Source organism: Chelonia mydas, chromosome 11 (genome assembly GCF_015237465.2).
Source record: "Chelonia mydas isolate rCheMyd1 chromosome 11, rCheMyd1.pri.v2, whole genome shotgun sequence".
Taxonomy (NCBI): Eukaryota; Metazoa; Chordata; order Testudines; family Cheloniidae; genus Chelonia; species Chelonia mydas.
Window position 1 is genome coordinate 18,372,307 of NC_051251.2, and position 27,864 is coordinate 18,400,170.

At 40.4% G+C, this 27,864-nt stretch overlaps 2 protein-coding genes across 8 annotated transcripts in view; one reads left to right on the plus strand and one right to left on the minus strand.

Annotated features, from left to right (window-relative positions):
• The window catches only part of RAB3GAP1 (RAB3 GTPase activating protein catalytic subunit 1), a 49,772-nt gene that overhangs the window by 20,200 nt on the left and 1,708 nt on the right, over positions 1 to 27,864 (plus strand). For 3 of the 7 annotated variants that reach the window (XM_037912851.2, XM_037912849.2, XM_043525053.1), the window contains 17 exons: positions 1,014 to 1,113; positions 5,237 to 5,318; positions 7,349 to 7,417; positions 8,382 to 8,455; positions 9,265 to 9,357; positions 12,326 to 12,495; positions 13,002 to 13,097; positions 13,658 to 13,830; positions 15,192 to 15,246; positions 15,649 to 16,020; positions 18,444 to 18,581; positions 19,713 to 19,940; positions 20,540 to 20,636; positions 20,716 to 20,819; positions 20,953 to 21,068; positions 24,072 to 24,174; positions 26,870 to 26,890. In XM_037912851.2, the coding sequence (XP_037768779.2) occupies positions 1,014 to 1,113; positions 5,237 to 5,318; positions 7,349 to 7,417; positions 8,382 to 8,455; positions 9,265 to 9,357; positions 12,326 to 12,495; positions 13,002 to 13,097; positions 13,658 to 13,830; positions 15,192 to 15,246; positions 15,649 to 16,020; positions 18,444 to 18,581; positions 19,713 to 19,940; positions 20,540 to 20,636; positions 20,716 to 20,819; positions 20,953 to 21,068; positions 24,072 to 24,174; positions 26,870 to 26,890 (2,091 nt within the window). Of the gene's footprint in view, positions 1 to 1,013; positions 1,114 to 5,236; positions 5,319 to 7,348; positions 7,418 to 8,381; positions 8,456 to 9,264; positions 9,358 to 12,325; positions 12,496 to 13,001; positions 13,098 to 13,657; positions 13,831 to 15,191; positions 15,247 to 15,648; positions 16,021 to 18,443; positions 18,582 to 19,712; positions 19,941 to 20,539; positions 20,637 to 20,715; positions 20,820 to 20,952; positions 21,069 to 24,071; positions 24,175 to 25,526; positions 26,891 to 27,864 lie in introns of those variants that run through there. The other 4 variants (XM_037912852.2, XM_037912850.2, XR_005227407.2 and 1 more) reach the window with 3 other exon arrangements.
• ZRANB3 (zinc finger RANBP2-type containing 3) overlaps positions 1 to 27,864 on the minus strand; it is a 184,756-nt gene that overhangs the window by 15,220 nt on the left and 141,672 nt on the right. The gene's annotated exons all lie outside the window — the stretch shown is intronic.

Here is a 27,864-nt window from a genome sequence, read left to right on the forward strand (position 1 = left end):
GTGAGATAATGAGTGAGTTTCTATTAGAAATTTTCTTTGAAAGTTTGATAGAAATCACTTAGATCTTTTTGATTATGGTAGGAATGAGGACACATCTGTTCTTCTTTTAACACTTTAAGAAACTTTTCAGACTTTCTTTGCACTTGGATACACAGTTCACAAGCAACTGGACTGAGACCAGTTCATTTCACATGGGCCATCAAGCACCAGTCAGACAGTAATGATTTTCATTATCTGTGTGTTGGATTTGATCTAATGCCAAAAGATTAAGAGTAATGTATCCTATTACCAGCCTCCTTCTAGTTTAGTCCCCATTCTTGTGTGGATTTGAAATAATTTTCTACTTATTTGTGCACGCACATCATTGATGTCAGTGTAGCTGTCATAGAACCATATTCTTTTGACATTATTCAGGCAGTAAAAAGAGAAGGAGTACTTGTGGCACTTTGAGACTAACAAATTTATTTGAGCATAAGCTGTAGCTCACTAAAGCTTATGCTCAAATAAATTGGTTAGTCTCTAAGGTGCCACAAGTACTCCTTTTCTTTTTGCGGATACAGACTAACACGGCTGCTACTCTGAAACCTGTCATTATTCAGGCAGAGAGTCTCATTGAGGTCAGTAGGATTGCTGACTTGAGTACAAGAAACATGTTTTGGCCCATGTTTTAAAAGTAACCTAATTTGATTCATTTTTATTTGTGAATTTATACTACCTGGCTTATTTTTATACTGTACAATATATTTTTATATATTACAGGGAAAATGTTAAAATTAGGCCAGTTTTTATTTTTAAAGCCAAGTGACTGAAGTGGACTGATAAATAGCCTGCTTGGGGTTGAAACTTTAGAAGAGATTGTACTGAAACAACAATCTCACATAATGTTGAAAACCTATTCTTCACTCTTTTTTTAAACTCAGTATTTTAGTTTCAAATAAGTGAAGAATATTGTTGTAACTCTAGCTGATTTACTTTAATTCATTTGTAGTGTTCCTTTACATTTATTTTTTTAGGGATGGCCTTTAACTCCACTGCCTCCAGTAAGCATAGCTATTCGACTAACATATGTTCTTCAAGACTGGCAACAGTATTTCTGGCCCCAACAACCACCAGGTAGGAGATTCATGTGTATAGTGTCTTAAGGGCAATTTTAAATTAATGTATGGAAAACAATTATATATATAAAAAACATTTTCTTTACATTATGTTGCTAAAGGAATTAATACTTGTATGTGAATTAGCAGAATTTTGTAAAACTGTAGTAGCTGTTTACTAAGAGAAGCATATGAATATCTGTGGGTTTAAGAACAATTTTATGACCATGTTTAAATCTGATCAGTGTAGTCTCTTTTGCTCTTTTGGCTGGAAAACCACTTGGCTTCACTTTTCCCTTTACACACTTTTCCTTGCACTGCAGACTGCTGACAAAATAAGCCCACAAATATATCCACATATATACATGTAAAATAATTAGAGGAAAACAGAGTTGCCCAATCAGACATTATTATTGGTAGGAGGATAAAAATTTACTGGATTCCTTTAATCTGGCAGTGTTGTAATGCTATAGAAACTTTCTCAGGCTAAGGCAGTTTTTCATACAGTCTTCATTTTGTCTGAAAAGATGAATTTATTTATTTTTGCAGTTTTTGGATTCCAAGGTTAAGTTATTGGGTTGTTTTGGAATAAGCTTCCCTAAATAAAGATTTTCATTTTATAAGCATTTTGAATAGCAAACCCTAGCTCTAATATGTAGGAGAGCGATGAAACTTTCTGTCCTCAGTCATCTCAAATGCACAAAATAAACTGAATAAATGGAGAAAAGTATTTTTCTTGGACTTTCTTGTTTTGGTAATCCCAAGTGTTACAGAAACAGTAGGTAAAAGTTTAAGACAGAAATTGTGACTTTAAGATGATGTGTCTAAGTTAATTAAAATATAAACACAAAAATGGTACTATGATAGCTATCATTTTTAAATTATTAGGAGATGGGAGAGCAAAACATGTTAAGATGCTTATTTCTCATCCCCATCAGTTAGCTGTTGATTTATGCCCATGACTATTTACATCCCTTAGCATAATGGTTTTTATTATTATTTCTAATGTTAGATGTTTTTACATATTGGGGAAGCCATGTTGCCCAGTGGATGGAGCACTAGATTGAGACTCTTGGAGACGTGGTTTCTCAGGATTCTTCTGGTATGTCTACGTTGCAATTAAAAACCTGCAGCTGGCTGATGTCAGTTGGCTTGGCCTCAGGCTAAGGGGCTGTTTAATTGTGGTGTAGACCTCTCATGGGGTCTTGGAGCCTGGGCTCCAGCCCATGCCCAATGTCTACACCACAATTAAACAGCCCGTTAGCCTGAATCGGCTGACACAGGCCAGCCACGGGTTTTTAATTGCAGTGTAGACCCTCCCAGCCCAAACCTTGCCTAGCAGGTAGCAGTCAGTAAACTCCAGCCCTCAAGTTCCTCTGAGATCTCTCTGCAGTGCACAACCCCTATTACTGTACATTCACAGAAGATATTAAGTGTGCTGATCCTTTAAAGAGACAGAAATAGCATCTTGTTATCTTGACTGGAGTTAACAATCATTTCGATTCAAATCAAAGCACTGGGTTGGTTTAGATAAAAAGTAAAACTAGTTTGTTTAATTAAGAAGAGTAGGTTTTAAGTGAGTTCAAGTATAAAGGATTAAAAATAGAAGGGGTTACACAAAAGTAAAAATATGCTAATGGCTAAGACCTAACTTAACAAGCTGCAGTCTTTGGTGAGGAAAGTATCTTAATCTTTCAGCAATAGCTGATTAGCTCTTAGTCAGAATCCCCACAGAGTCCGAGGTGCTGGTTTTCCTTGTTTCCTTAGTTGAAGGATCACTTGGGGATTCTCTGCCCCGCTCTTTATAGTTCAGGCTACCTTTGAAAAGTACATCTCTTCAAGTTCTTTGACCAGTATAGGCTGTTCCTCCCTGTCAGTCTCTAAGGGAGGCCATGCCTCCTTGCTGTTGCATACCTGTAAAGTTGTGCTCAAAGTGGGGAATTAGCTACACCTAGTGCTCTGGTCAGGCAGAACAGTAAGGAGTCTGAGTCCTGGGCCCTCAGGGCGGGGCAGCAGACAATTAGTAGGCTCTGGCCTGCAATCAGGGCAGAGCAGTTGAGCAGTCTATGAGCCTCAGGCCCAGTCAGGGTGGGGCAGCAAAGTAATGAGTAGGGACTGGCCTGCAATCAGGGCAGAGTGGCTAATCAGTTTAGAAGACCAGGTAAGAGTGAGCACCAGTAGTCTAGAGGCTCAGGTCAGGGTGCCTGGGGAGTGAAGGTTTCTGGCCTAAGGAGCAGGAGTACTGCCACCCCCAGAGCCTGCCCAAATCCACTGCATCACAACCCAGGACCCTAACAGTGGTGGAGTGGTCCACCACTGGGTGAGCAGGGATTCGCCTGCAACATGTTGACCTTGTATCAGGCTAGCGGTCAATCAGACTGTTGCCTGGTTTCCCAGGGGTGCTTCCTACTCTTCCCCCTTGGGTGTACTTGCGTCTGTTGTCTTGGGGAGCTTTGGCCAGTCCACAGGTGGCAGCCCCAGCAGCTCCTCGGTTGGCCGGTAGTTAGGGAGATCCAGCCAGTCTTCAGGCAGCAGCTCTGACAACTCCTCAGTGTCTTGGTCGGCCAGCCGTCCTGGGAGCCCTGGCAGCTCCTCTGTGGGCTTCAGCAGCAGGCAGGATGCACCCATCTCCTGTGGTGGCTCCAGCCCAATTGAGCTGCAGGGCCCACCTTCTGTACTTCCCCTTCTTGTTCCGCCCTGCTGCTTCCAGTGGGGCACAGGTGGTTCAGCCCACCAGGGGCCATGTTGTGGTCCCTCCCTGTCACTCTCTCTGAGGGAGGCCACGCCTCCTTGCTACTTCAGCTTCAAGAGGCAGTAAGGCTTCCTGGGGGTCAAGTCTCCACCCACCGTTGAGATTAAATGATCACTTTTTCCCCACATGCTCTCCTGATGGCTTTGTTTGACTGGCATGCAAATATGCTTGTCACTGACTTTGGTTAAACTTTGCTCAATTTACTTGGGAGACACATTCAAGCAGGCTGAACTGCATTCCTTTCTCTGGAAAAAATCTTTATCAACTATCAACTCACCCTGACATGCCTAGTTTAAATACATTTTAGTCATAATTCCAGCATAACTGTATATTCCTTTATAGTTGGCCATAGATATGCAAGAATATTAACGGTCAGTGAGTTTGGTTTTCCAGTGACATATTACATGACACCTTTTAGATACAGATTTATAACAATAGTGAGTTGGCGTACACTGAGCTGGTCAGGCCAGCTGAAACTCTCTGCTAGATTGCAGGGAGCCCCTTGCCTTCTGGCGTAGGGATGCTCTTAGAGTCACAATTGCCTATTTGACCGTGGTCAAACATTGTCAAATATTCAAGCAAGAATGCCAAGATGTTGGTGATGGTCTACCTTTTTGATTAAATCATGGTGCCATTCTTCTATTTTTTTAGAAGTTAATTTCATTGTTCCACATTTCTGAGTTAAAATACTTCTGTTAAGTAATTTGTTTTTTATAATTAGGCAAAAGTATCTATCTAAGGCTAAGCCTGTTGGAGACCATGAAGTCTTACTCTTTCTTTGCAACTTTTGTTACGGTTATTGTTACTATTGCTTTAAAATATTTGACCATTCTTGATCATATTTGACCAGTCAGTTGACCAGTTATTTTTGGACTGGTCAAATGCCCAACATTACTCCCTGGTTACTTCAGGAGATCTTTTTAGTTCAGTAGGGATCATATATTTGACATATTTTGCATTTGTAGTGTGTGTAGAAGGGAATGGTATGAGTGACCTAAGATGTCTAAGAAATGCATCGATAAATAAAAAATATTTGCTGGTAACGTTTATCTTTTAGTTTGGTTTACATCTATATTTAAATAGAGAAATCATGTAAGCACATTTGTTATTCTAATGAAGAAGAAATCACTTAAAAATGTAAATAATAAAAGTAACTTTTCCTCTTCAGTTGCCTTAAAATAACTTTTAGCATGTGGAGTATATTGTTTGCCAAGACAGTGTGTCAGTTGTTAGTAATGTATATTTTATGGTATCTAAATTTTAACCACTTGTTCCAATAGAAAGATCATGTGCCATGTAAGTTTTATGTTTAGTAAGCAGTGTCCTATTTACTGCTCTAGCAAACTATCATCATGTTTATATTATGGAAAATGTGTTGATCTGTCTTCAGATATAGATGCACTAATTGGAGGAGAAGTTGGAGGCCTGGAATTTGGGAAATTACCATTTGGTGCCTGTGAAGATCCTGTTAGGTGAGATTAAGAGTGTAGAAAATTATAAAATAGTGTAAGTGCTTCTGAGAAAAAATCAGAACTATAAATCTAATTTTAAAAAGACTTTTGTTTTCCAATGATGTATCTGTGTACAGCCATATACTGCTAACAGAAGGCCTCAGTTATAAGTATTGCATAGGAGTTAAGAGCAGTGTGTTGAGAGACTGTTTTATGAAGTTTACAAACAATACTAGAATATATAGAATAGTGCAAAAAGCTATATTTTAGTTTCCAAGTTTTGTGACAGATATTTTTTGATACATGGGTACTTGATGCAACATAATAGATTATAAACTTTTTCAACTTTGTATTTATCACTCAAACCATAATGCTAAAATGTACCGTAGCTACAGATTCTGTGCCCATATGCAAAGTGTCAGATTTAGAACTCTTAATGTTTTAAAAAAAATAAAAGTTAAGAAAACCATCTTCAAAAGTAAACTGATTTTATGTTATCAAAAGAACAAAGGCATTTGTAGAAGATGAGTTTCCTTGGTCCATAAACAAGTGATATAAATGACTGGGTGTAAATGGTTTACATTAAATGCCTGTAGGATTTTTTTTTTTTTTTTTTTTAGATCCAGGTTTTTGTTTTTTTAAATTAATCCAGTCTAAACCGAATTTGTCTTGTAGCATGTTCAGTGTTCTAGGTATGCCAAAGCAATTTGCAAATCACCAAAGGGTGTAGCAACTGTGCAGTCTATTAGGGTAGCCATTGTGTATCCTGTAATAACCAGGATTAGTTCTAATAGTACTGCCAAACCTGTATGCATAGTGGCCCTGGATCATGAGTGCCCCACCTTGCCAGAGACTAGTTGAAATTATGCTTGTTCTCCTGTGCCAGAGTTTGGATTATGAGCCTGTTGACTGAGAGTTCTGTGGTGCTAATTTGAGTTCTCCGGGGGATCTCCATGTCTCTTCCTTAACTGCAGCCATTCTTAGGGCATGTTGTAGGTTTTCCCCTCCTTCCGTTGAAGAGGAGATGTCCATCCACTGTTCTCCTAATTTCCTCCACCAACATACGCACCCATTCTCAACCTGTTCCCCATTGCCCCTCCCTGTGAAGTTGGACACTTAACATACATACAAAAAAATAAAAAACAAAATGAATAACATTTCCCCCCCCCCCCACCCCGGTAGGGAGAGGAATTGGGAAAAGAACCCTATATGATGGATGTTAGTCACATTGTTTAGTGCACTACTAGAAGGCATGCAGATACTGGATGATGGGCGCAGTACATAAATCAATAGAATAGAAATAAAAAAGATATAGTCAGTGGAAACATCAACTTGTCTGAGTTAAAATATTTTTAAATATTTTTTTGCTCCTTTGAGAAATCAACTAATTATCAATTTCACATCATCATGTTCTCAGTGGTAGCTGATGACAGAACAAGGAGTAATGGTCTCAAGTTGCAGTGGGGGAGGTTTAGGTTGGATGTTAGGAAAAACTTTTTCACTAGGAGGGTGGTGAAACACTGGAATGGGTTACCTAGGGAGGTGGTGGAATCTCCTTCCTTAGATATTTTTAAGGTCAGGCTTGACAAAGCCCTGGCTGGGATGATTTAGTTGGGGATTGGTCCTGCTTTGAGCAGGGGGTTGGACTAGATGACCTCCTGAGGTCCCTTCCAACCCTGATATTCTATGATTCTGTGATATCCCTCATGTGCCCCCCAAAGTTAAAAAATAAAAAATTAAGTCAATACAACTTTTAACAAAAATGCAGTAATAAAATCCTGACATCAGAATACAGTATATATAACATAATAGTAATCTCATGGATCTTATGTCTATATATAAGATCTTATGGATCTTATTTAGTGGTTTAGTGTTCTAGGCCACAAAGGGGGAGATTTTGAAAGGCACAAATGGCAGTTAGCTCTCTAACTTCCATTGAATTTCAGTGGGAGCTAGGAAGATTAACTGTCATTTATGATTTTTGAAAATCTCTTCCTGAGCTTTTTAGAAATCAGTCTAGCATCATTTATACCAAGTTTTTGCTGTTTCAGTGAGCTCCATTTAGCAACTACATGGCCTCATCTAACAGAAGGTATCATTGTGGACAATGATGTTTATTCGTAAGTATGTGTATTTGTAAATATATGAATTAATAAACGTTTAGATTTTTTTCATCCATTAACAGCTTGTATCTTTCTAGTGTCACCTAGAGTTTAAAGGTCTAACATTTTTATTTTTAATGCCTTGATGAATGTATAACTCAGCTGTTAAGATGTTTGTATTTCAGAACCAATCATTTTCTTAACACTTTTTCCCTGTGTGTGCACTGGGAAAGGGCTATTACATACTGATCTCTGTATACATAGTACATGAGCTCCTATCTGTGCATTAATTCTCTTTCTAGTTTCCATTTGGATCTCTTTTATTAATTTATTTAAGTGGGGTGCTGGTCTAGCCTTGAGATGAAGGAAGATGCCTCATAATGAACCTGGTAAGCAAAAGGAGTTACTTAAGCTTACAGCTGTCTTTGCTGAAGATTGGGATGTCATCTCCGCTTTCTACTCCATCTAGCAAGCATGGTCAGCAATGAGTACTGACCTGTTTTAGAAAAGAATACTAACTCTTTAAGTAATTGTATTAACACATTTGTGGTGTTTGGTTCTAAGTTTTGGAAACTTGAAGAGGAAAATATACATAGACAATTAAATGTTCTTTAAAGACAGATGTTAAACACCGAAATATATTTTGTTTAGCTTTAAATAGTACTTATTTTTTTGTATTTCTGTTCCCTGACTTTTTTAGACACATGGATGAAAACAGGATCCTTGTTTTTCAGACTTCCATCTGTTGTTAATTTTTCTCACTTAACTCATGTTCTATTTGATGTCTTGTTTTTCTCCGTAGCAACAATTATGATGTGCAAAATGGAACCTATATTATGAGTTTCATAACCTAGCCTGGCTGACTTCTTTGTTTATATACTTAGATCTTGCCTTGCAATTCCTAAGAACGTTTGATTACGTGTGTGCAAGTAATTGCCCCCTAATAGTGGTGTGGACAAAATGAAGCACTTTTTTTTTTTAGTGACTTGGATCCAATTCAAGCACCACAGTGGTCTGTGAGAGTCAGAAAAGCAGATAATCCGCAGTGTTTATTAGGTAAGACATCTTTAACTTCTTTTCCATTCTAGACATCAAGAAGATGAAGTTTAGGGCTGACTAGATGACCAGTCTCCTAATCCCCTATGATACTGCATCTTCTTTATAATTTTCCTTAATTCTGAGCACAACCTCTCCTGATTTCTCTTAGGTCTGAATGGACTTCAAATTAGGTTGTCTTTCAAGCCCTTAATTCTTGGGGGGTGGGCTTTCTGATGTGCAGTTTTATTAGACCTGTGCTCCCCAGACTTGACTAGTTTCTGGCTAATATTCATGTGCTGATTTTGTTCTGTAAAGCACTATATTGCTTAGACTCTGTACCTAAGAGATGGCTTCTTCCTTAATATGTCCGTCCCTAAATATGAGATCAGGTGAGGCTCACTAGGTGACAGCCCCATGATTTGTAAATCATGGAGGCATGATGTTCTCAATATGGGGCTCTTAACTCTGGAACTCATTTTCCCTGTTGGGCCAACAGCTCCAGAGTTTATTGAACTTGCATGCTACAAAGCTTGAGGAGGTGGATTAACTGGGTATTGGATTTCTTCTTGAAATGGTTGTTGTTAGCTTTCTAGTTGGCCTTGATTAACTCTTGTTAAGCTTTAATTTGTAGTTTTGATCCACATGTGTAAAACATGACCTAGAGATAGCAGGAGGTACGATTCTCAAATTAAAAGTCGAAATAATTACCACTTCTTTCCCTTTCCTCCAAGGACTCCTGCTATGGTAGGAAAGGACTTATGCTATGGTTAATTTATTGTTAGAGGATCTTCACTGACTAAATATTCAGAAAATTATTTTCTTTGTAGGTGACTTTCTTACTGAATTCTTCAAACTTTGTCGTCGGAAGGAATCAACTGATGAGATTCTTGGAAGATCTACATTTGAAGAAGATGGAAAAGGTAGAAATCTTCTTAATTATTCAGTGTCATAATTTGTAAGTATTGCTTTTTTAATTGGATCACTTTCCTATCTTCTACTATCTTGTGTGTTCATGACATCAGCTAGATATATTATTTTACAGCACTAGGGGAAACCTTTAGCTTCTCTTGGCAGGGAGTATTACAGGCAAATGCTAACACTTCTTCCCATACTCCAGACCTAGCTTGTCTCTTAGAATAAGTCTACACTGTAGTGTAAGCCTAGGTTTAGTAGAACATGAGTTAGCAAACACTGGGTTTATTAAGCTAGGGTGGGGTGGGCAAACTTTTTGGCCCGAGGGACACATCTGGGTATGGAAATTGTATGGCGGGCCATGAATGCTCACAAAATTGGGGTTGGGGTGTAGGAGGGGGTGAGGGCTCTGGCTGAGGGTGCAGGCTCTGGCGTGGGGCTGAGGATTGGGTGTTTGGGGTGCAGGAGGATGCTCCAGGCTGGGATAGGGGGCTGGGGCACAGGAGGGGGTGAGGGATGCAGGCTCCAGGCAGTGCTTACCTCAAGCAGCTCCTGGAAGCAGCGGCATGTGCCCCCCCCCCCGCTTCTATGTGGAGGCACGGCCACTCCAGGCTCTGCGCACTGCCCTGTCTGCAGGCTCCACCCTGCAGCTCCCATTGGCCACAGTTCCCGGCCAATGGGAACTGCGGGGGCGTCAGTTGGGGCGGGGTCAGCGCATGGAGCCCCCTGGCTGCCTCTACGTGTAGACATGCCACTGCTTCCGGGAGCCATGGCATGTATGCGTGGAGCAGCCCCAAACCTGCTCCCCAGCTGCAGCACGGGAGCGGGGCAAGCCCCAGACCCTGCTCCCCAGCGGGACCTTGAGGACCAGATTAAATTGGCTGGCAGGCCGGATGTGGCCTGCGGGCTGTAGTTTGCCCACCCCGAGCTAGGGCTTGAGTGTCTAAACCAGGGATATCAAACTCAAATCACCACGAGGGTCACATGAGGACTAGTACATTGGCCTGAGGGCCACATCACTGAAACCTTTCATACAATGATACAAAAGTACAATCAAAAATGAAAAAATGAAGAGTAACATAGTATGCAACTAAAAGTTAATGTATTAACTTTTTAAAAACCGTAATGCGAAAAGTCAGTGCTAATTTTGACAGTCATTTCATTTTTGGCCACTTAGCTGACAGCATTCTGCACCAACCAGTCTTAAGGGCTGTGAAAGAAGGTTAGAAGCCCTGGTAAAATCCCTGCTTCATTTGCGTTCCTTCAGAATCTTTCCCTCACTGCTGTGCCTGGATTAAGATTTCAGCTAGGCAGTGACAATGAATAGAAGATGCAATTTGTCTACAGACAAATCCTGCTAGGATTGTGCTGCAGGTGAATGTTCAGCTGCTTCAGCTTTTCTCTTCCCCCGTTGCATCCCCAGGATTAGAGAATAGATGTTTTTAATTAATTGTATTCCTCTGACCTTTACTCCCTATTACTCTCGTTCGGAGCTACTATCGCTCTTGCAGTAACCTGACCCGAAATTCCTGGGGAGCTGAGCCAGTATGACAGAGAGTACAGATCAGAGCAGTACATTTGCTAAAGGAATCTTAAATACTGATCCAGAAAGAGAGGAAGCATTCCCCAAGAGGGCCTGGCCCTTCACATGAAAATTACCCCACGCAGGGTTTTTCCACTGGCAGCAGAACCACCAAGGAGAAGGGGACAGTCCCCCTGGAGGCAGGGGTGTACCAGCAAACGCCTATGGAGAATGGCAAAGATAGATAGGCGAGGGAGTAGCTTGAATCTCTTTCAGGGAAACCTGCAAATCTCCAGGCTGGGATTTACCTTTGACTGCCCTGCGGGAAGCACGTTGATTAAATCTTGCATTAGGGTTAAGAGATGTAGAGGACTCTCACAGCCTGTTTCTTCATGTGGATTGAGGTAGAGAAAATCCTGCCCTGGATTTCTGGGACAATCTGAAATGGCCTCTAAGGACTGCTGCAGGATAACTGGATTTCGGAGACCACTGCATTATGCAAGCCCGAGTCCAGCCACCCATATCCCAGACTTCCTAGCACCCTCCCAAAATGTGGTCACTCTAGTTCTTTGTTTGAGATGCAGTGTGGGAAAAGTTGAGCGTGTACCAGACTTGACTGTCCAGAGGACAAAGAAAGTCGGCTCATGGGATTGTGGGATACTTTTAGTGGACTCCTAGAGCACGAGTCCAATGGGGCTTTGTCGGTGCTGCAGAGCAATAGGGCTTGAACTGTGAGTTGTGGCTTGACTAACGCTCGGACCCTCCACTGCATGGGGTCCTGGGATGCTGGTTCCAAGCTCTGGGTTAGCATGACTTGTGTGCAGACGGAAGGGGAGTTAGGCTTGAGCCTGAGTTGGAACCCTGGACTTACATAGCAGTGTAGACATATGCTTACAGGATATGGGAACCAAAGTGCTTTCTTGTATTTTGCTTTTTAGCAGGAAGTGATTTTTTCTTTAGTCCCTCTTTACCTTTCCTTTGTCCATCAATCAAATGTTGTACCATTTGATCTTGGATAATCAGTGGGTTTTCACCTACATCATCTTTCTGGGTTCTTTTTAAATTTATTTTTCACTTCCTTTGTTCTCATACAACTAGCTCATTTTCTATTTTAATATCTTATTTTGAGGGTAGGACAGTCTATCTAATTTTTTTGTTGACTTGAGCACTGTAATCATTGTTCTGAATTAGGCAATAGGTGATAGCCATTAGCAGCACGGTCAATCCAGTCCTATCTTCAATCTCTAAAAGAGGTAAGGGAGTCTGGTGGCTGCTTTGTTATCTGACTCTGCCATGCAGCTGTGGGGCTAAAAACAGTTAAGTTCAGATATGGGACATAGCATCAGAATTATAGAGCATAGGTTAACAGGTTGGTTAGAACTGTAAATCCTAAATAAATTGAGATGATGGAATAAAACTCTGAACTTATTTTATAACAATTTCTTATTTTATAGAGGTTGCTGATATAACCCATGCTTTGTCAAAGCTCACAGAGCCAGCACCAGTCCCAATCCATAAATTGTCTGTCACAAATATGGTTCACAGTGCAAAGAAAAAAATTCGCAAACACAGAGGTGTAGATGACTCACCGTTAAATAATGAAGTCCTCAATACTATTATGTTGGTAAGCAAACTGTCCATGCATCATATTGTGTGCATGTGTACATTGTATATAGGTCTTTTGTTTCATGTTTGTGGCTTATAAAATTTTAAAAATATATTGGCTTACTGTGAGAGTGATTAGTTATGACATAATGGCATTAGGCTGGAAGAGTTTGTCCTATCCATAACTAGAGTAATGAAACAGTGATCCCACTATCAAGTAGAATTGCTTTTTCTGGAGACTACCTTTTTTTTATTGACCGACAGCTATACTGATTTGTCTGAGATTTGACAAGCCACAATAACTCTAGTGGAATATTCTCATCCATTTTAAGAAAATATCCATTTCAAGTGAATCAAGGCACAATAAACAACTTTCACTGTTTGAATAAAACTGTTCCAACTCAAGAAGTTGATCACAGCATATTAGCATAACTATACCAAGAAAAAATAGGCAGAGAAAAAGTGGGGAAAATGCTAAAAACTGACGTGGTCTATTTCTCTCTTTCCCCCTTCCCCCCCAAAAAGTTCTTATTCCCTGATGCTGCTGACAAACTAACAGATGGATCTGAAGCCAGGCCTAGTACTTCAAGAAACAATCCTTCTCCAGAGAGTGAAGAATATGTAAGTTTAATTGAAATTCATAAGAGAAATATATCAAATCTGAGTGATTTCTTAATATCTGGAAAAAGTTTGTCACAGGATGCTTGCAGAATGTTAGTTTATCTATATGAAGGGCTAAATCCAGGGAGCTTGACTACAGTATATAGCTATTCTTTTCTGTTGCATATTTCTTTAAAAGTTTCCCAGATGGAACACCTTTTGTCCACATTAGTTTGTTTTAAATATGTTCTTTAAAATAGACAGCCTTGAAACCAGCTACATTCTTGTTTGACCAGCAGGTGTTGCTACTCACCCTTTCTTTTCTCTCAGTCTACTGCAACTCTGTCTGTTCTATTACCACTAGAGAATGATTGGAAGAATAGTTGTTTTTGAATAGTTCTAGAGAAACTCTCTATTCACCTTTGTCCCTTATCATTGATGGCTAATACCTTTGCAGACTTGAGTTTTGCACTCATGTTGACATTCACAGATGATAATTGTGTTTTTAGTGAAATCAAAAGTTTGAAAAAGTCATTTTCTGGATTTTTTTTTTTTTTTTTTTAAATTTTTTTCTCATGTAGAATCTTTACAGTCAGTTCAAATCAGCTCCTTCAGATAGTCTGACCTACAAACTGGCTTTATGTCTTTGTATGATCAACTTCTACCATGGAGGGGTAAAAGGAGTAGCACACCTCTGGCAAGAATTTGTAGTGGAAATGCGCCGCAGATGGGAGAAAAATTACCTAATTCCAGGGTAAGAGTTCCATTGGAATTTGACTGAAAATGTCCATAGGTTGTGACTGATAGGATAACTAGTTACGACTTTAAAATCTACTTGGATTTTCAGACTTGCTAAAGTGATTTTAGATGTATATTATTTGAATTAGTACTCCCTGCTTCTCTTCCTCTTCTCTCCCATGAGGGAAAAAAGCATAAGGAGTGGGAAGGAGCATCTGCTGCCTTCCCTAGCTCCACAAAGCTAGAGAACTTAAGGAGAATTTAGAAAGGAATATTTGTGCCAACATTTCTTGGCCCCCACCTCCAATCTCTACATTTAAAACCAAGGTATCTGGGAAAGTAAGGGTAAAACACCCCTTACTCTTTTCTCAGCAGAAAAAATGGTAGAATGGGGGGCATCTGCTCCAGATTCCTGGGTTGTTGGCAGAGGTGTTCATGCCCATCTCCCCTTTTGGGCACTTAGGACTTGTCTGCATTACCCGCTGGATCGACAGGCAGCGATCAATCCAGCAGGGGGATCGATTTAGCGTGTCTAACTAAATCGACCACTGAGCACTCTCCCGTCGACTCTGGTACTCCACCAGGGCGAGAGGCGCAGGCGGAGTTGATGGGAGAGTGTCAGCCATCGACTTACCGCAGTGAAGACCTCGCAGTAAGTAGATCTAAGTACATTGACTTCAGCTATGTTATTAACATAGCTGAAGTTGTGTAATTTAGATCGATTTCCCCCCCCAGTGTAGACCAGGCCTGAGTTACTCTTTTGAGCAGTTGCTGAAGCCCCTGCCCTATGTCTATCAGCTTGCAGGCCAAAGTCCTGCTAAGAAAGAGAGGTGATCAGTATGGAGCTCCTACATATTAACAAATAACAAAAATAAAATACATTTCAAAAGACCTGGCCTGGTTGTTTATTCGGCGTAGTCATCCTTTTTTGTGAAAGGTGGCATCAGTGAGTAAAATGGGACTTTTTAGTTACCATTCCATTATAATTTTGCCTTTTAAAATTATTATTAAAGTCTGTCTACTTCTTGTAAAAGGTACTGGATTGGTAGCACTAAAACTGATATCCTTTTAATCCCAGAATGGGTAGAGCATGAGCAGAGACAGTCCAAGCATTCCTGGGCCAGTCTCCCAATTTGCCTCATCCCTGACCTGAAGGAACAACCTGTAGAGGTGACAGGAGTAGTTCATTTTCTATGCCCTGTTCAGTCCTTGGCCTGTCTGCTGAAACCATAGCCTAACAGAGTAGTTGCAATGGTAGTTTTTATGATGTGGATGTTTGTCTTTTGGGAACTGTACCCAGAACAGCAACTCACAATATGTACTCGTGTCAGAAGTGCAAATGTTCTGTGGTAAAAGTGTAAATTTAACATTTTGCAGGTTAGCTAATGGGCCTCCAGATCTGAGATGCTGTCTACTGCATCAGAAACTTCAGGTAAATATCACAAATTAAGAATGATCTGTTTCTTAATTTTTCTTTTCTCATAGGAATAATCAAGAACAATAAAACATTTAGTCAATATATTCTAGAGTCGCTATGTGGATAGTGTTAACTCTGATGATCATTACCATGTGGTTTTCCAAACACTGTTAGTTTTCCAATTTCAGTGTAGCTTGTGGTAATTGTCACCTCTCCTAACAGCTGATAAAATCTCTGCATCAGTGCAAATTCTTCCATATTAATTATACTGCTGTCTTTTAGAACTGAGAGCCTTTTAATGCTGTTTTTAATAAGTTTCTCTGTGTGGTATAATGGCATTGCTGCCATTTTGTAAGTATATTAGTGAACAGTTACTAATGCATTAGAAATTAGTTGTTAACGTTTTTATCTTTCTAGATGTTAAACTGTTGCATCGAAAGAAAGCAAGCAAGGGATGAGGGGAAAAAAACATATACATCTGATTGTTCCCCTGGTGATACTGGGAAAGCAGTAGACTGTTCAGGTGGAGATTATCAAAAGGAGACTGGAAAGGAAAGAGGAGAGGTTGGGAAATCTTGGGAATCATGGAGTGACAGTGAAGAAGAATTTTTTGAATGCCTTAGTGACACAGAAGAACTGAAAGGAAATGGACAAGAAAATGGAAAGAAAGGAGGAACAAAAGAAGGAATTAAAGAATCTGCAAACTTAAAACCAGAAGGTCGTCTACATCCGCATGGAAAACTGACTTTGCTGCATCCCGGAGAACCTCTCTACATTCCAGTAACACAGGTTAGAAAGTAGTAGCTTAGCAGTGTTTATAGTACGATTTTTATCAACTTGCTTTTATAACCACTTATTGGTAGGTTTGGTAGCACTTCCCATTATAAGACCCTGTTTTCAGTTGCTTAAAACTTTTGCAAACTTTAACCATTAGAGGTAAAATTTTACATGCTGGGTTTCTGCTCCATGCTGAATTTATTGGAAAACTTCAGCCAAGATGGTTCAGCTGTTTCCAAGAACAAAGCTAGGAAAATACGTTATTTTGGCCATGTTAAAAAAATTCTGGCAACATTTCTCTTTGAACAGCTCTAGCACCACCATGCTTTGGGGCAGAGACTTGAAATTTGTCAGGGGGTAGACTTTGTGTCAGGAATGTACCTCTTGCTGTCCCAAAGACAATCTGACCAAATTTGGCCAATTGACAGGCCTTTGAAAGAATCACAATTTGCATATGCTCTGTAGACACACACAGATTTTAGTAGCTAAATTCCCTAAAGACTCTGTCCACACTGGGCATAATCTAGCCTGGGACTAAGCAGGATTTTCCTTGCAATTGCAGCTCTGAGCTGTGGAATGTGCTAGGTCCGGGTCCAAGTATCTGAACTGAGAGGAGGGAGCCTGTCTTCCCTGTGGTCTTAGTGTTGTTCTGCCCCAGGCAATGTGGGGAAGGAAATGGACTGATTTCAGTGCAGAAGGGACAAGAGGCAGACCTGTGGGGGAAGTAGATTGGGACAAGGAGGTGGAGAAGTTACTGAGTGTGAAGTCTGGCAGGGGTAAGGAGAGGAAAATTGGGACTGTGAAATGGGATAGAGATGAGACTAGGATTGGCTGGCCAAGGAGACTGGGAGCCAGTAGGTGGGTGGGGAGACTTAGGCTATATCTACACTTGCAAGTTTTTTCACCAAAAGTTACACCACTTTTATTAAAGCGCTTTAATTAAAACTGCCATTGCATGTCCACACTAGTAGCTCTTCCAATGACACAGAGAGCAGTGCACTGTAGTAGCTATCCCACCATGCAACTGGCCGCAGGATGCTTTGGGAAGGGTTTGTAATGCCTCAAGGGGCATGTACAGCATCACATGATGCAGGTTTCTCAATCCTGTTGTTCCATGGGCATCTTCTAGATCACTGGTTTTCAAACTTTTTTTTCTGGGGACCCAACTGAAAAAAACTGATGCCCACGACCCAACGGAGCTGGGGATGAGAGGTTTGGGGTACAGGAAGGGGTTCCGGGTTTGTGGGGGCTCAGGGCTGGGGCAGGGGATTGGGGTGCGGACTTGCCTCCAGTGGCTCCCGGTCGGCAGCGCAGCTGGGGTGCAGAGGCAGGCTTCTCACTTGTCCTGGCGCCACGGCCCACGTGGCGCCCCGGAAGCAGCCAGCAGCAAGTCCGACTCCTGGGTGGAGGTGCGCAAGTGGCTTCGCCTAACTCTTGCCCGCAGGCACCACCCCCACATCCAGTTCCCGTTGGCCGGGAGTACGGAGCCGGTACTCGGGGTGGGGATATCGCGCAGAGCCCTGTGGTCCCGCTGCCTAGAAGCCGGATCCACTGCTGGCCACTTCCGGGGTGCAGCACAGTGTCGAAACTGGTAGGCACTAGCCTGCCTTAGCTGGATAGCACCGCCGACGGGACTTCTAACGTCCTGGTCAGTGGTGCTGATCAGAGTGACCCAGTGCCTGACATGCCGTGACCCAGTACTGGATTTTTACCCGAAGTTTGAAAAACGCTGTTCTAGATTGCCAGCTGCTTTTCAACTGAAGTGTGTGGGGGAACTATACCCAGAGCACCAACTCACAATATGTACTAGTGTCAGAAGCGCAAATGTTCTATGGTAAAAGTGTAAATTTAACATTCTGCTTTGGAGTTTCTCCTGAGACATGGCAGTGCAGAAGGAACTGAGGGGGTGGGTCACCCACACAGCCTGATATAGCCTTGGTGTGGGTACAAGGATATCAGTGGCACATGTGCAGGCCAAATGGACACTGTTAATGAAAATCTCTGATCAAGTGTGCATGGGGTGCATGCACATTAAGAGTGGAGCACTCATAGGGACACATATCTTGAGGAACTACAGTTACTGCACAGGATGAGTAACCATTTCTTTCGTGAATCAGCTGGTATACACTGAAAAGTTACATTGGCATAGCTGCATCTCTCAGGAGTATGAAAAATCCACACCCCTGAGAGACGTAGTGAAGCCGACCTAACCCCTGGTGTACATAGTGCTTAAGTCAATGAAAGAATACTTCCGGTGACCTAGCTCCTTGCCCTCAGGGAGGTGAATTAACTCAGTTACAGGAGAACCTCTCCTGTCACTGTAATAAGGGTCTGCACTGAAGCACTCCAGTTGTACAGCTGCAACAGCATTGCAGTTGTAGACACAGCCTAAGTCCTTTTGTGAATCTAGCCCTTTGTCTTTTTCAACATTACAGGAACCAGCACCCATGACAGAAGATCTGCTGGAAGAACAGTCTGAAGTATTGGCTAAACTGGGAACATCAGCAGAAGGAGCTCACCTTCGGGCACGCATGCAGAGTGCTTGCTTACTCTCAGATATGGAGTCTTTTAAGGTATATGCTGCTTGCAGAGTTCTCTGGGGCTATTTTGACATGAGCAAGCTGGGATAATTGGTCAAGATGACTAATTTTGAAGGATCTCCTGACAGCTGTTTTCTTCCCTTGCTATCTGTTTTAAACCTTGCTATTTTCCTAAATGAAAATTTCAGGGTACATTTAAAAATTCTCTGTTTATAATTCTTCTAAAGCTTAAATTTAAAATCTGTTTAAAAAAACAAAAACCCTCAAAGTAGGTATGTGTACCACACTACTTAGAGATGCAACACTTCATAGTAACTTTTCTAGCACAAGCTGTTTTGAAAACCTAAAGTAGCAATGTAAAATATGACTTAAAGGAAGGTGGGGAACATTCAGTTTGACAAGTTTTACTGTGTGGACAACCATGCCTTCTTCAGTTTCAGCCTTCTGGTGACAATATAGGAGCAGAAACCAATTTGTGCCATTGTTAAATGAGGCTTTTTAACTTACTGGGAGTGTTTGATTTGTCAAATAAAAGTTAATAGGCTACTCCCATTTAATGATTTGGTACAAAAAATGAAGTTGGTTGGCAAGCAGGCATCAGCACTTTTATTGGCATTAAAACAAGTGTTTTGCCACCTGCTTCAGTAACCAGTACAAAGCTTAGTTTAGAAAGTATTTTAGTGCAGCCTATGACTTTCTCAGGCACTGAGTGATGACAGCGTGATTTTTATTTTCCATCTCCAGTTTTCTTACAAAGTCACAACAATTTGTTATAAATCTCCTTTTCTCATGCTAATTGGAATTGCATGCGTTAAACCTCTTTTGCATCATTGACAAGACAAACGCCTAATTTTGAGCTTGCTTGAAATAACTGGTCAACCTGTACTGATTTGTATAAGTAAGAGGATGCATTTTTTCATTGCGTTATCTTTCCATTGCTGTATACGATTTAATAATGTGAATGTTCAGTGCTTTTCTAGTGCCCCTTTTCTAGTGCTGACACAGTGAGTTGGTGGTTTGTGATTAGAACTCAGGAATTCCTGGCTCCTAGCCCTTAGCTCAGTCCATGAAACCACATTTCCCTGTTAACCAGATGGTATATAGAGAAATTCTATTAAAAATTTAATAAATATATTTTATTTTATTTTTTTTCTTCCATTCTAGGCAGCTAACCCTGGCTGTTGCCTGGAAGATTTTGTGAGGTGGTACTCTCCTCGAGATTACATTGAAGAGGAAGTGGTTGATGAAGAGGGGAATAGAGTACTTAAGGGTGAACTGAGTGCCCGAATGAAGATTCCCAGCAACATGTGGGTAGAGGCGTGGGAAACAGCAAAGCCAGTTCCAGCCCGGAGGCAGAGGCGACTGTTTGATGACACTAGAGAGGCCGAGAAGGTAAAAAGCTCTGTGTTGTGGTAGTCTGTTCTGTGATTCCTAGTAAACATGTAATGGTCTATTATGAAAGATTTAATCAGTAACTTGTAATTGGACTGCTTTTTTGACAGTATAACTGTTCTTAGAACAACTTTCTGAAATTTGAATAAATAATGCAGTTGCCTTTTAAAAACCTGTCCAACTGTAACTTGGTAAGTTGTGTTACTTAGGGACTTATTTGCATTTCTAATAAATGAAACGAAGATTTTGATTACATTCAGTGTTCTAATTTCTTGAAACTTTCATTATTTGCAGTTTCTTTACTTACTGTTGTAGTGGAATTAGAATTGTAAATTACAGATGAGAAAGACTTAAGTCCCATCTCCCTGCAGAATATTTTCTTGAGCTTTGTTATAGAGCTTTTATCATGAGGACTAACATCACAGCATACTTTTGAGACTAATGATTCTTGTATCTATCTCATTGATGTTGTAGTGGGTGAAGTGCAGCTTAATGTTCCATTTTTGCAATTTAAGGATTGGTGCTCATCAGTCATAGTTAATCTTATTTTTGTTAAATGAACTTTGTCATTAATGTATTAATTTTTTGACATACGATAGGTGCTTCACTATCTTGCAGTTCAGAAACCAGCTGACCTTGCAAGGCATCTTTTGCCTTGTGTCATCCATGCAGCTGTACTAAAGGTAAAGGAAGAAGGTAAATAACATATAATAAGAAGTTTAAATGTTTTTAAGAGCAGTGATGATACTATGACTAAAGTTGTGTTGTTTTTTAGAAACGCTGGAAGATATCGCTTCAGTTAAGAAGATTATTAAGCAGATAATATCTCATTCCAGTAAAGTTCTAAGATTTCCAAATCCAGAGGACAAAAAATTGGAAGTAAGCCTGTCATGTTAGCCAGGGATAAAAACTTTGCAGATCTCAGTACTGTCTATAGTTTGTGTTTAAAATGCTGATTTTTTTTTCTTCTCCTTCCCCTGTTCAAAAAAAAAAAAAAATCACCCTTATACAGGAAATCATTGCTCAAATTATGAGTGCAGAAGCTATCATTGCCAGGGCAAGGTCACTGAAAGCAAAATTTGGGATAGAGAAATGTGACCAGGAGGAGGAAAAAGAAGATCTGGAAAGGTGACTGATACTTTAGTAATTTACTCTCTTTGGTGCTTCTCCCCATATTTTTCCTAGGTTCCACAGCTTCATAGATTCATCGATATTTAGGTCAGAAGGGACCATTATGATCATCTAGTCTGACCTCCTGCACAACGCAGGCCACAGAATTTCACCCACCACTCCTGCAAAAAACCTCTCACCTATGTCTGTGCTATTGAAGTCCTCAAATCGTGGTTTAAAGACTTCAGGGAGCAGAGAATCCTCCAGCAAGTGACCCGTGCCCTATGCTACAGAGGAAGGCGAAAAACCTCCAGGGCCTCTTCCAATCTTCCCTGGAGGAAAATTCCTTCCCGACCCCAAATATGGCAATCAGCTAAACCCTGAGCATATGGGCAAGATTCATCAGCCAGATACTACAGAAAATTCTTTCCTGGGTAACGCAGATCCCACCCCATCTAATATCCCATCACAGGCCATTGGGCCTATTTACCATGAATATTTAATTACCAAAACCATGTTATCCCATCATACTATCTCCTCCATAAACTTATCGAGTTTAATCTTAAAGCCAGATAGATCTTTTGCCCCCGCTGCTTCCCTTGGAAGGCTATTCCAAAACTTCACTCCTCTGATGGTTAGAAACCTTTGTCTAATTTCTAGTCTAAATTTCCTGGTGGCCAGTTTATATCCATTTGTTCTTGTGTCCACATTGGTACTGAGCTTAAATAATTCCTCTCCCTCTCTGGTATATTTATAGAGAGCAATCATATCTCTCCTCAACCTTCTTTTAGTTAGGCTAAACAAACCAAGCTCCTTGAGTCTCCTTTCATAAGACAAGTTTTCCATTCCTCGGATCATCCTAGTAGCCCTTCTCTGTACCTGTTCCAGTTTGAATTCATCTTTCTTAAACATGGGAGACCAGAACTGCACACAGTATTCCAGGTGAGGTCTCACCAGTGCCTTGTATAACGGTACTAAAACCTTCTTATCCCTACTGGAAATACCTCTCCTGATGCATCCCAAGACCGCATTAGCTTTTCTCATGGCCACGTCACGTTGGCGGCTCCCAGTCTTCCTATGATCAACCAATACTCCGAAGTCCTTCTCCTCCTCTGTTACTTCTAATTGATGCATCCCCAGCTTATAACTAAAATTCTTGTTATTAATCCCTAAATGCATGACCTTACACTTCTCACTATTAAATTTCATCCTAGTACTATTACTCCAGTTTACAAGGTCATCCAGATCCTCCTGTAGGATATCCCTGTCCTTCTCTAAATTGGCAATACCTCCCAGCTTTGTATTATCCGCAAATTTTATTAGCACACTCCCACTTTTTGTGCTGAGGTCAGTAATAAAAAGATTAAATAAGATTGGTCCCAAAACTGATCCTTGAGGAACTCCACTGGTAACCTCCCTCCAGCCTGACAGTTCACCTTTCAGTAGGACCCGTTGTAGTCTCCCCTTAAACCAGTTCCTTATCCACCTTTCAATTTTCCTATTGATCCCCATCTTATCCAATTTAACTAATAATTCCCCATGTGGCACGGTATCAAACGCCTTACTGAAATCTAGGTAAATTAGATCCACTGCGTTTCCTTTGTCTAAAAAATCTGTTACTTTCTCAAAGAAAGAGATCGGGTTGGTTTGGCATGATCTACCTTTTGTAAAACCATGTTGTATTTTGTCCCATTTACCATTGACTTGGGACAGCTTAGACAATTGCTGATGGGAGTAGTAATGATAATGCAGATTGCCAAGAAGCCACAACACACGAGACATACACTTCAAAGAATGACGTTTATAACTCTTCATAGGTGGAAACATTTCTAGAGGGTTCCTGTCCTACGTATTGGGGATGCCAAATGCAATGTAATGTAATCTATCCATCTCTTTGAAAATATTGTGCAATGGGGCCTTAATTTAATGCAGTTGACCTTTTATGTAAATGTGATAAGAGTATCTAGTGTGTCTGTTGCCTGTTCTGTGCGTGTGAAAGTGCACAAGTTGAACTCCCTATGTTGTTTGGGACCTACGGATGAGAAATGTTATATAAGAACCAGGTATTTTATTTTATTTTATTTATTAGTGTCCTGTGCATGATGTAGAATGAAATATCCAAAAGAACCATTTCTCCCATTATTCTCCTTAATAACATGAAGTGCTGTATTGGGGCACTTTAAGAAAACTAGTGAATAGGAGCCAGTTAGCCAAAGATTTTTTTTCTGTTCACCACCACAGTGTGACTGACTATTCCTTAGTCTGGCTAAACATGTGAATGTTAAAAAGTTGAATATTGGAATAGGCTAAATTCTTAGGGCTAAGGTGTTTGGTGAGCTAGGATGAGAGGGGTTCCTTCACTCTTGGTGCTGGGACTCTTTGGAGGAGCCATTCCTGACTAGGATCACCGCTCCCTGCTAGAAATTCTCCTAATTTCCGTCCTGTGTTCTTAATGTGCTCACTTCCCCCAACTGCAGATTCTTGATTCCTCCCTGAAATTGGGAGCCATCCGGGGGGAGATTGGACACATTGGTCAGGGGGTGGTTAAGAGCCAATAAACTGTTCTAATATGAGGCAGCTAGAAGCTGAGTCAGCAGCACAGGAGGTGAGTAAACATAGGCTGAGTTGCCTTTTCCAGCCCTGGGGGAGGGATTAGGAGTGGAGATAAGAGTTGCAGTCCCTGTTGGGATGGAGTGAAAGTAGTAGAGGGACAGATGTGTATACCACAGATGAGGGATCCAAGAGTTAAGACTTTGAAAAAAATCCTGGTAATGTAATGTCCAGTGTAATACTGGAAAAACAGTAAGTTTCTAAACTGGGCGTTCAGATTTAATTTTGAACATATGTCTTCCTAGTAGTGCTCTTAGTGCTGGAACTGTTTTTACACTCAAGCTAGATGGGGAGTTTTTGTAGTTCTTACAGGAAAAAGTTTTGAAGATGTCGTGAAAATAATTAAGAACTGATACAGTTAAGAACTTGGATGCTCACCTTTTCCTTCCTTTCATTATTTTGTGCTTCCAGGTTTGTAAATTGTCTTCTGGAGCAGCCAGAAGTATCAGTCACTGGTGCAGGAAGAGGACCTGCTGGTAGTATCATCCACAAGTTATTTGTGAATGCGCAGAGGGTAAGATGGAATTTTCAATTGATTCGCTGATAGCTTTCAGTTAGACAGTCTGAGGCAACAACTCTCCATGTGATGCTGATTTCTTCTATCTATAAATAGGCAGGCATTTTTTTATAAATAGGCATGAGGTTTTTTTTTTCCCTTCTTCCAGTGAAAACAATTTTGGCAATAGTAGAACTTTAACTACATGAAGAAAGGAGAACAAAAGCCATGGGATATTATAAGACTGTGAATGCGGCTAGGTAGACAGCCATCTAAGTGATCTTAAAGTGAAGATCACTTTTAAATATGACTAACAATGCCATTGTGTGATTCTACATTTGTATCTAGCTTTCCTGATCAAATGTGCTCAGTTCATAAATAAAGATTTTTTACTTCCAGCCCTGCAAATTCTTCTGGGTTCTGAGTTAAAATGGTTTTTTTACTTTATCACTGGTAATAACGGTTTCGCAGGCCAAAATCTGCTCTTTGTGACTTTTCTGCAGTTCTGTTGCCTCAGTGGATTGGCACAAGTATTTCTGATTGAGACTTTGCTTAGTAAACAGTTATGTTGATGATGCAAAAGAATGAAGAGACCCACTCTCTCTTCCGTAGCTGTGTTGGCTTTGCAGGGCTTAACAGGAAAAAAGCGGTACAAATGTATTTTTGTCAGTAAAAGAAGTGGATATGACTCAGTATATGCAGGGAGCAGATCTGATAGGTACGCTGCTACTATTTTTAAGTAGTAACTTTCAGAGTAGACTTGCACTTTGAGCCTGCAATAATATGCTCTGCAATATGTGGGCCCAAAAAACAAAAGTTCAAAAAATCTAGCCTGGTATCTTTGACTATTTGATCTTGCCCTTGTGATTTACAAGAAGAGAGAATACTCAGTAGTTTGGCCCATTCCTTTTTCCACCTCCGCAGTCTCTCCCCCCTCCCGCCCCGGGGTGGGGGTGGGGGGTAACCATTCAGTTCTAATTAATTCCAGTTGCTCCCCTTCTTTTGTTAACATGGTAATGGTTTTTAAAATATGATGAGCGAAACTTGATCTTATTCAGTATTCTGAGGACAATTGTGGCTGTTGCATAGTTACAACTGTGCCCTAGCGATAGTGAGTTCTTTTGGCAGAACACTTTCACAAATTTCAAGAGCATATAGAATTTTGCTATTTCATTAATGTTGAAATTGTGCATCATTGCAATCAAGGGTGTCACTTCTTTTTAAACTATAAAACAACAGTAAATATTTGTATTGAGACTAATAAACTTGCTTCTGACTCTTGACCAATTATATTTGCAGTGTGCTGAAAGGTGCAATTGCACGTTGATATCCATAGCCTTGTTCCTACTTTATATTTTTTTCATTTTCAGGATTTTTACTGACTGCAGTGTTTACCGCCTGGATAGCCCTACTGGCCTCTTTGTATCAAACCTTCCAGTTTGCCAGTTGTTTTCTTGTTGGGCATAAACTAATTTAATATCAAACAGATACTAAACTTCCTACTAATCTTCTGACACTAAACTTCCTTCTAAACTTCTCCCAATTTTTTAAAATGCAGTGGTACATATTAGACAATAGTATTCGTATTCAGTAGGAGTAACTCTAGTTAGAAGCAGGTTGTATTCACAGGTGCAATCCTGGAATTCTCAAAGGTAGAGCTGTCTCTTCCTGTTGTTCAGTGTTCTTAAGAATAAGGGTTTGTTTTGATTCTTCTTTAGCAATACTACCAAGCATTCAGCAACTCTTATGTTGCCAGCCACATACTGATCTTGTAAGCTGTGGCAATTTTAACTTTTCCCCCCCCCCAAGTCAGAGTGGTGTAACAGATGTTCTGTTTTTGTTCTCAAATATGTTGTTGAAAGATTTCTTATCCAGTGAACTGGGATTATAGAAATGGGCTTTTACTAATTTAACTGATGAAAATAAATCTCTACTTCAACAGGCTGAGATTTGCTAAAAGGATTTTAACTTTCTTGTATCTAATTTTCCCTATGCAGCTGAATTCTGCTGCAGATACAACAAATGTAACACTACCCCATCGTGTGGTCCCCCCCCCAACTTTTAATCAAAGGCTTCTTTGTTCTATTTACAGTTTTTTTTCTTTGAGAAAAGCCCACCTATATATAATGTTGCAAAATGCAATATGGCTACAAAGCATACATATATGCTGTAATATTGTATGCTCTGCCCCTTGCTGATAGACTTCTGATTAAGTGCAGCATTCTGTAGTTCCAAAACTTCAGCAGAAGTTTCTAATGTTTGTTGAAGTTTAATGCTGAAGATATACATAAATTTCAGGCTTTGACTTCTTTCAGGCAGAAATAATCAAGTTATCTTCCAGCTCTGTCTCCCTATGGGGGCATTACTAGTTGAAACATTGTTGTTATTGATGGGACAAAAATGTAGCTTGCTATTAAATAGCAAGTTTCATTTCCAAAAATTATTTCAGCAGCGACTTGTTGGGTAAATAGAACCTGATTGACAGACTTATTATTTATTAAGTTCTGACCCTGGACTCCTGTGCATAAATTGTGTAACAACGTGTGTTATATCTGTTGTGTTCTCAAAATACATGTTTGTCACAATAACTCTCCTGACTTCAGTATATGCTGTCTTTAAAACAATCTTAAAATCTCTGTCTAACCTTTATAAGTTATCTGACTTGCGTTTGTTTCTGTCTTTCATCACTGGTTCTCTTCTCATCCCTCTCAAGATGACTGAATCTTCTGATGAGGTAACTAGCTTTTGTCCCTTGTTTTCTGCTCATCTTCCTAGCTTCATGTAAGGGCATAGAGAATAGCTTTTGAGTAGATATAGTATAACAGTTTCATAGGATTTGTACATATCACATATCTTAAGCATAAAAATTATTCTCTCTCTCCACTTTCAAACTGGCTTCTGCTCATCCACATATTTTTGAAATGTAACAAGATGTGAAAAAACAGTTTGTAAAAACACTAAACATCTCATGTAATGAAATTTAAATATGAGAAGTTAATTCTTTATGAAGCAGAGGCTTTTCACAGTGCATCCTGTTTTCATCTGTTAGAAATATCGTGGATATTGCCATTGTACTACACATAAACATTATGTTGTTCACTGGTTGGGATCAGCAACATAAAAGTGCTAGCTGTACTGTCTCATTTGCTCTGCCATGGTAGATCACAGTTACCCCACTTCTTGGCCAGTAAAAATCTGATATATTGCAGAGAGTTCTCACTGGGTATGTCTACACAGTAAAGAGCCCTGCCCCCACCTGTTGGGTCCCGGAGCTTGGGCTCCAGCCTGAGCCCAGCAGTCTAGATAGCAACGAAACAGTCCGAGCCCAAGACGGCTGGCATGGCCAGCCGCAGATTTTTGTTGTTGCTGTGCAGACATGCCTATTGAGTCTGGAAATGAAGGACAGGGCAATGATTTTAGTGCACTGTAGGACTTGACCTGTGTAGTGGCACTAATACTTCAAGGGGATACTGTCTTTAGACTTTTGTAGCCCCTCTCAGACATGCCTGGATAATAAGGGAAGTATTGTGAGCCCCAACTGAAGAATTAAGCATTTTTCCTATTCATATTTCTTGTCTCCCATGGTGTCAAAAGTTAAAGTGAAAGAGGGACTAGCTTTACCAGCTACATGTATAAGGTTCTTACATCTGTGTGTGTGCAATGCTATTCCTTGGTGTCTTACTATGTGCCTGCATGTAGCCTTTTGGC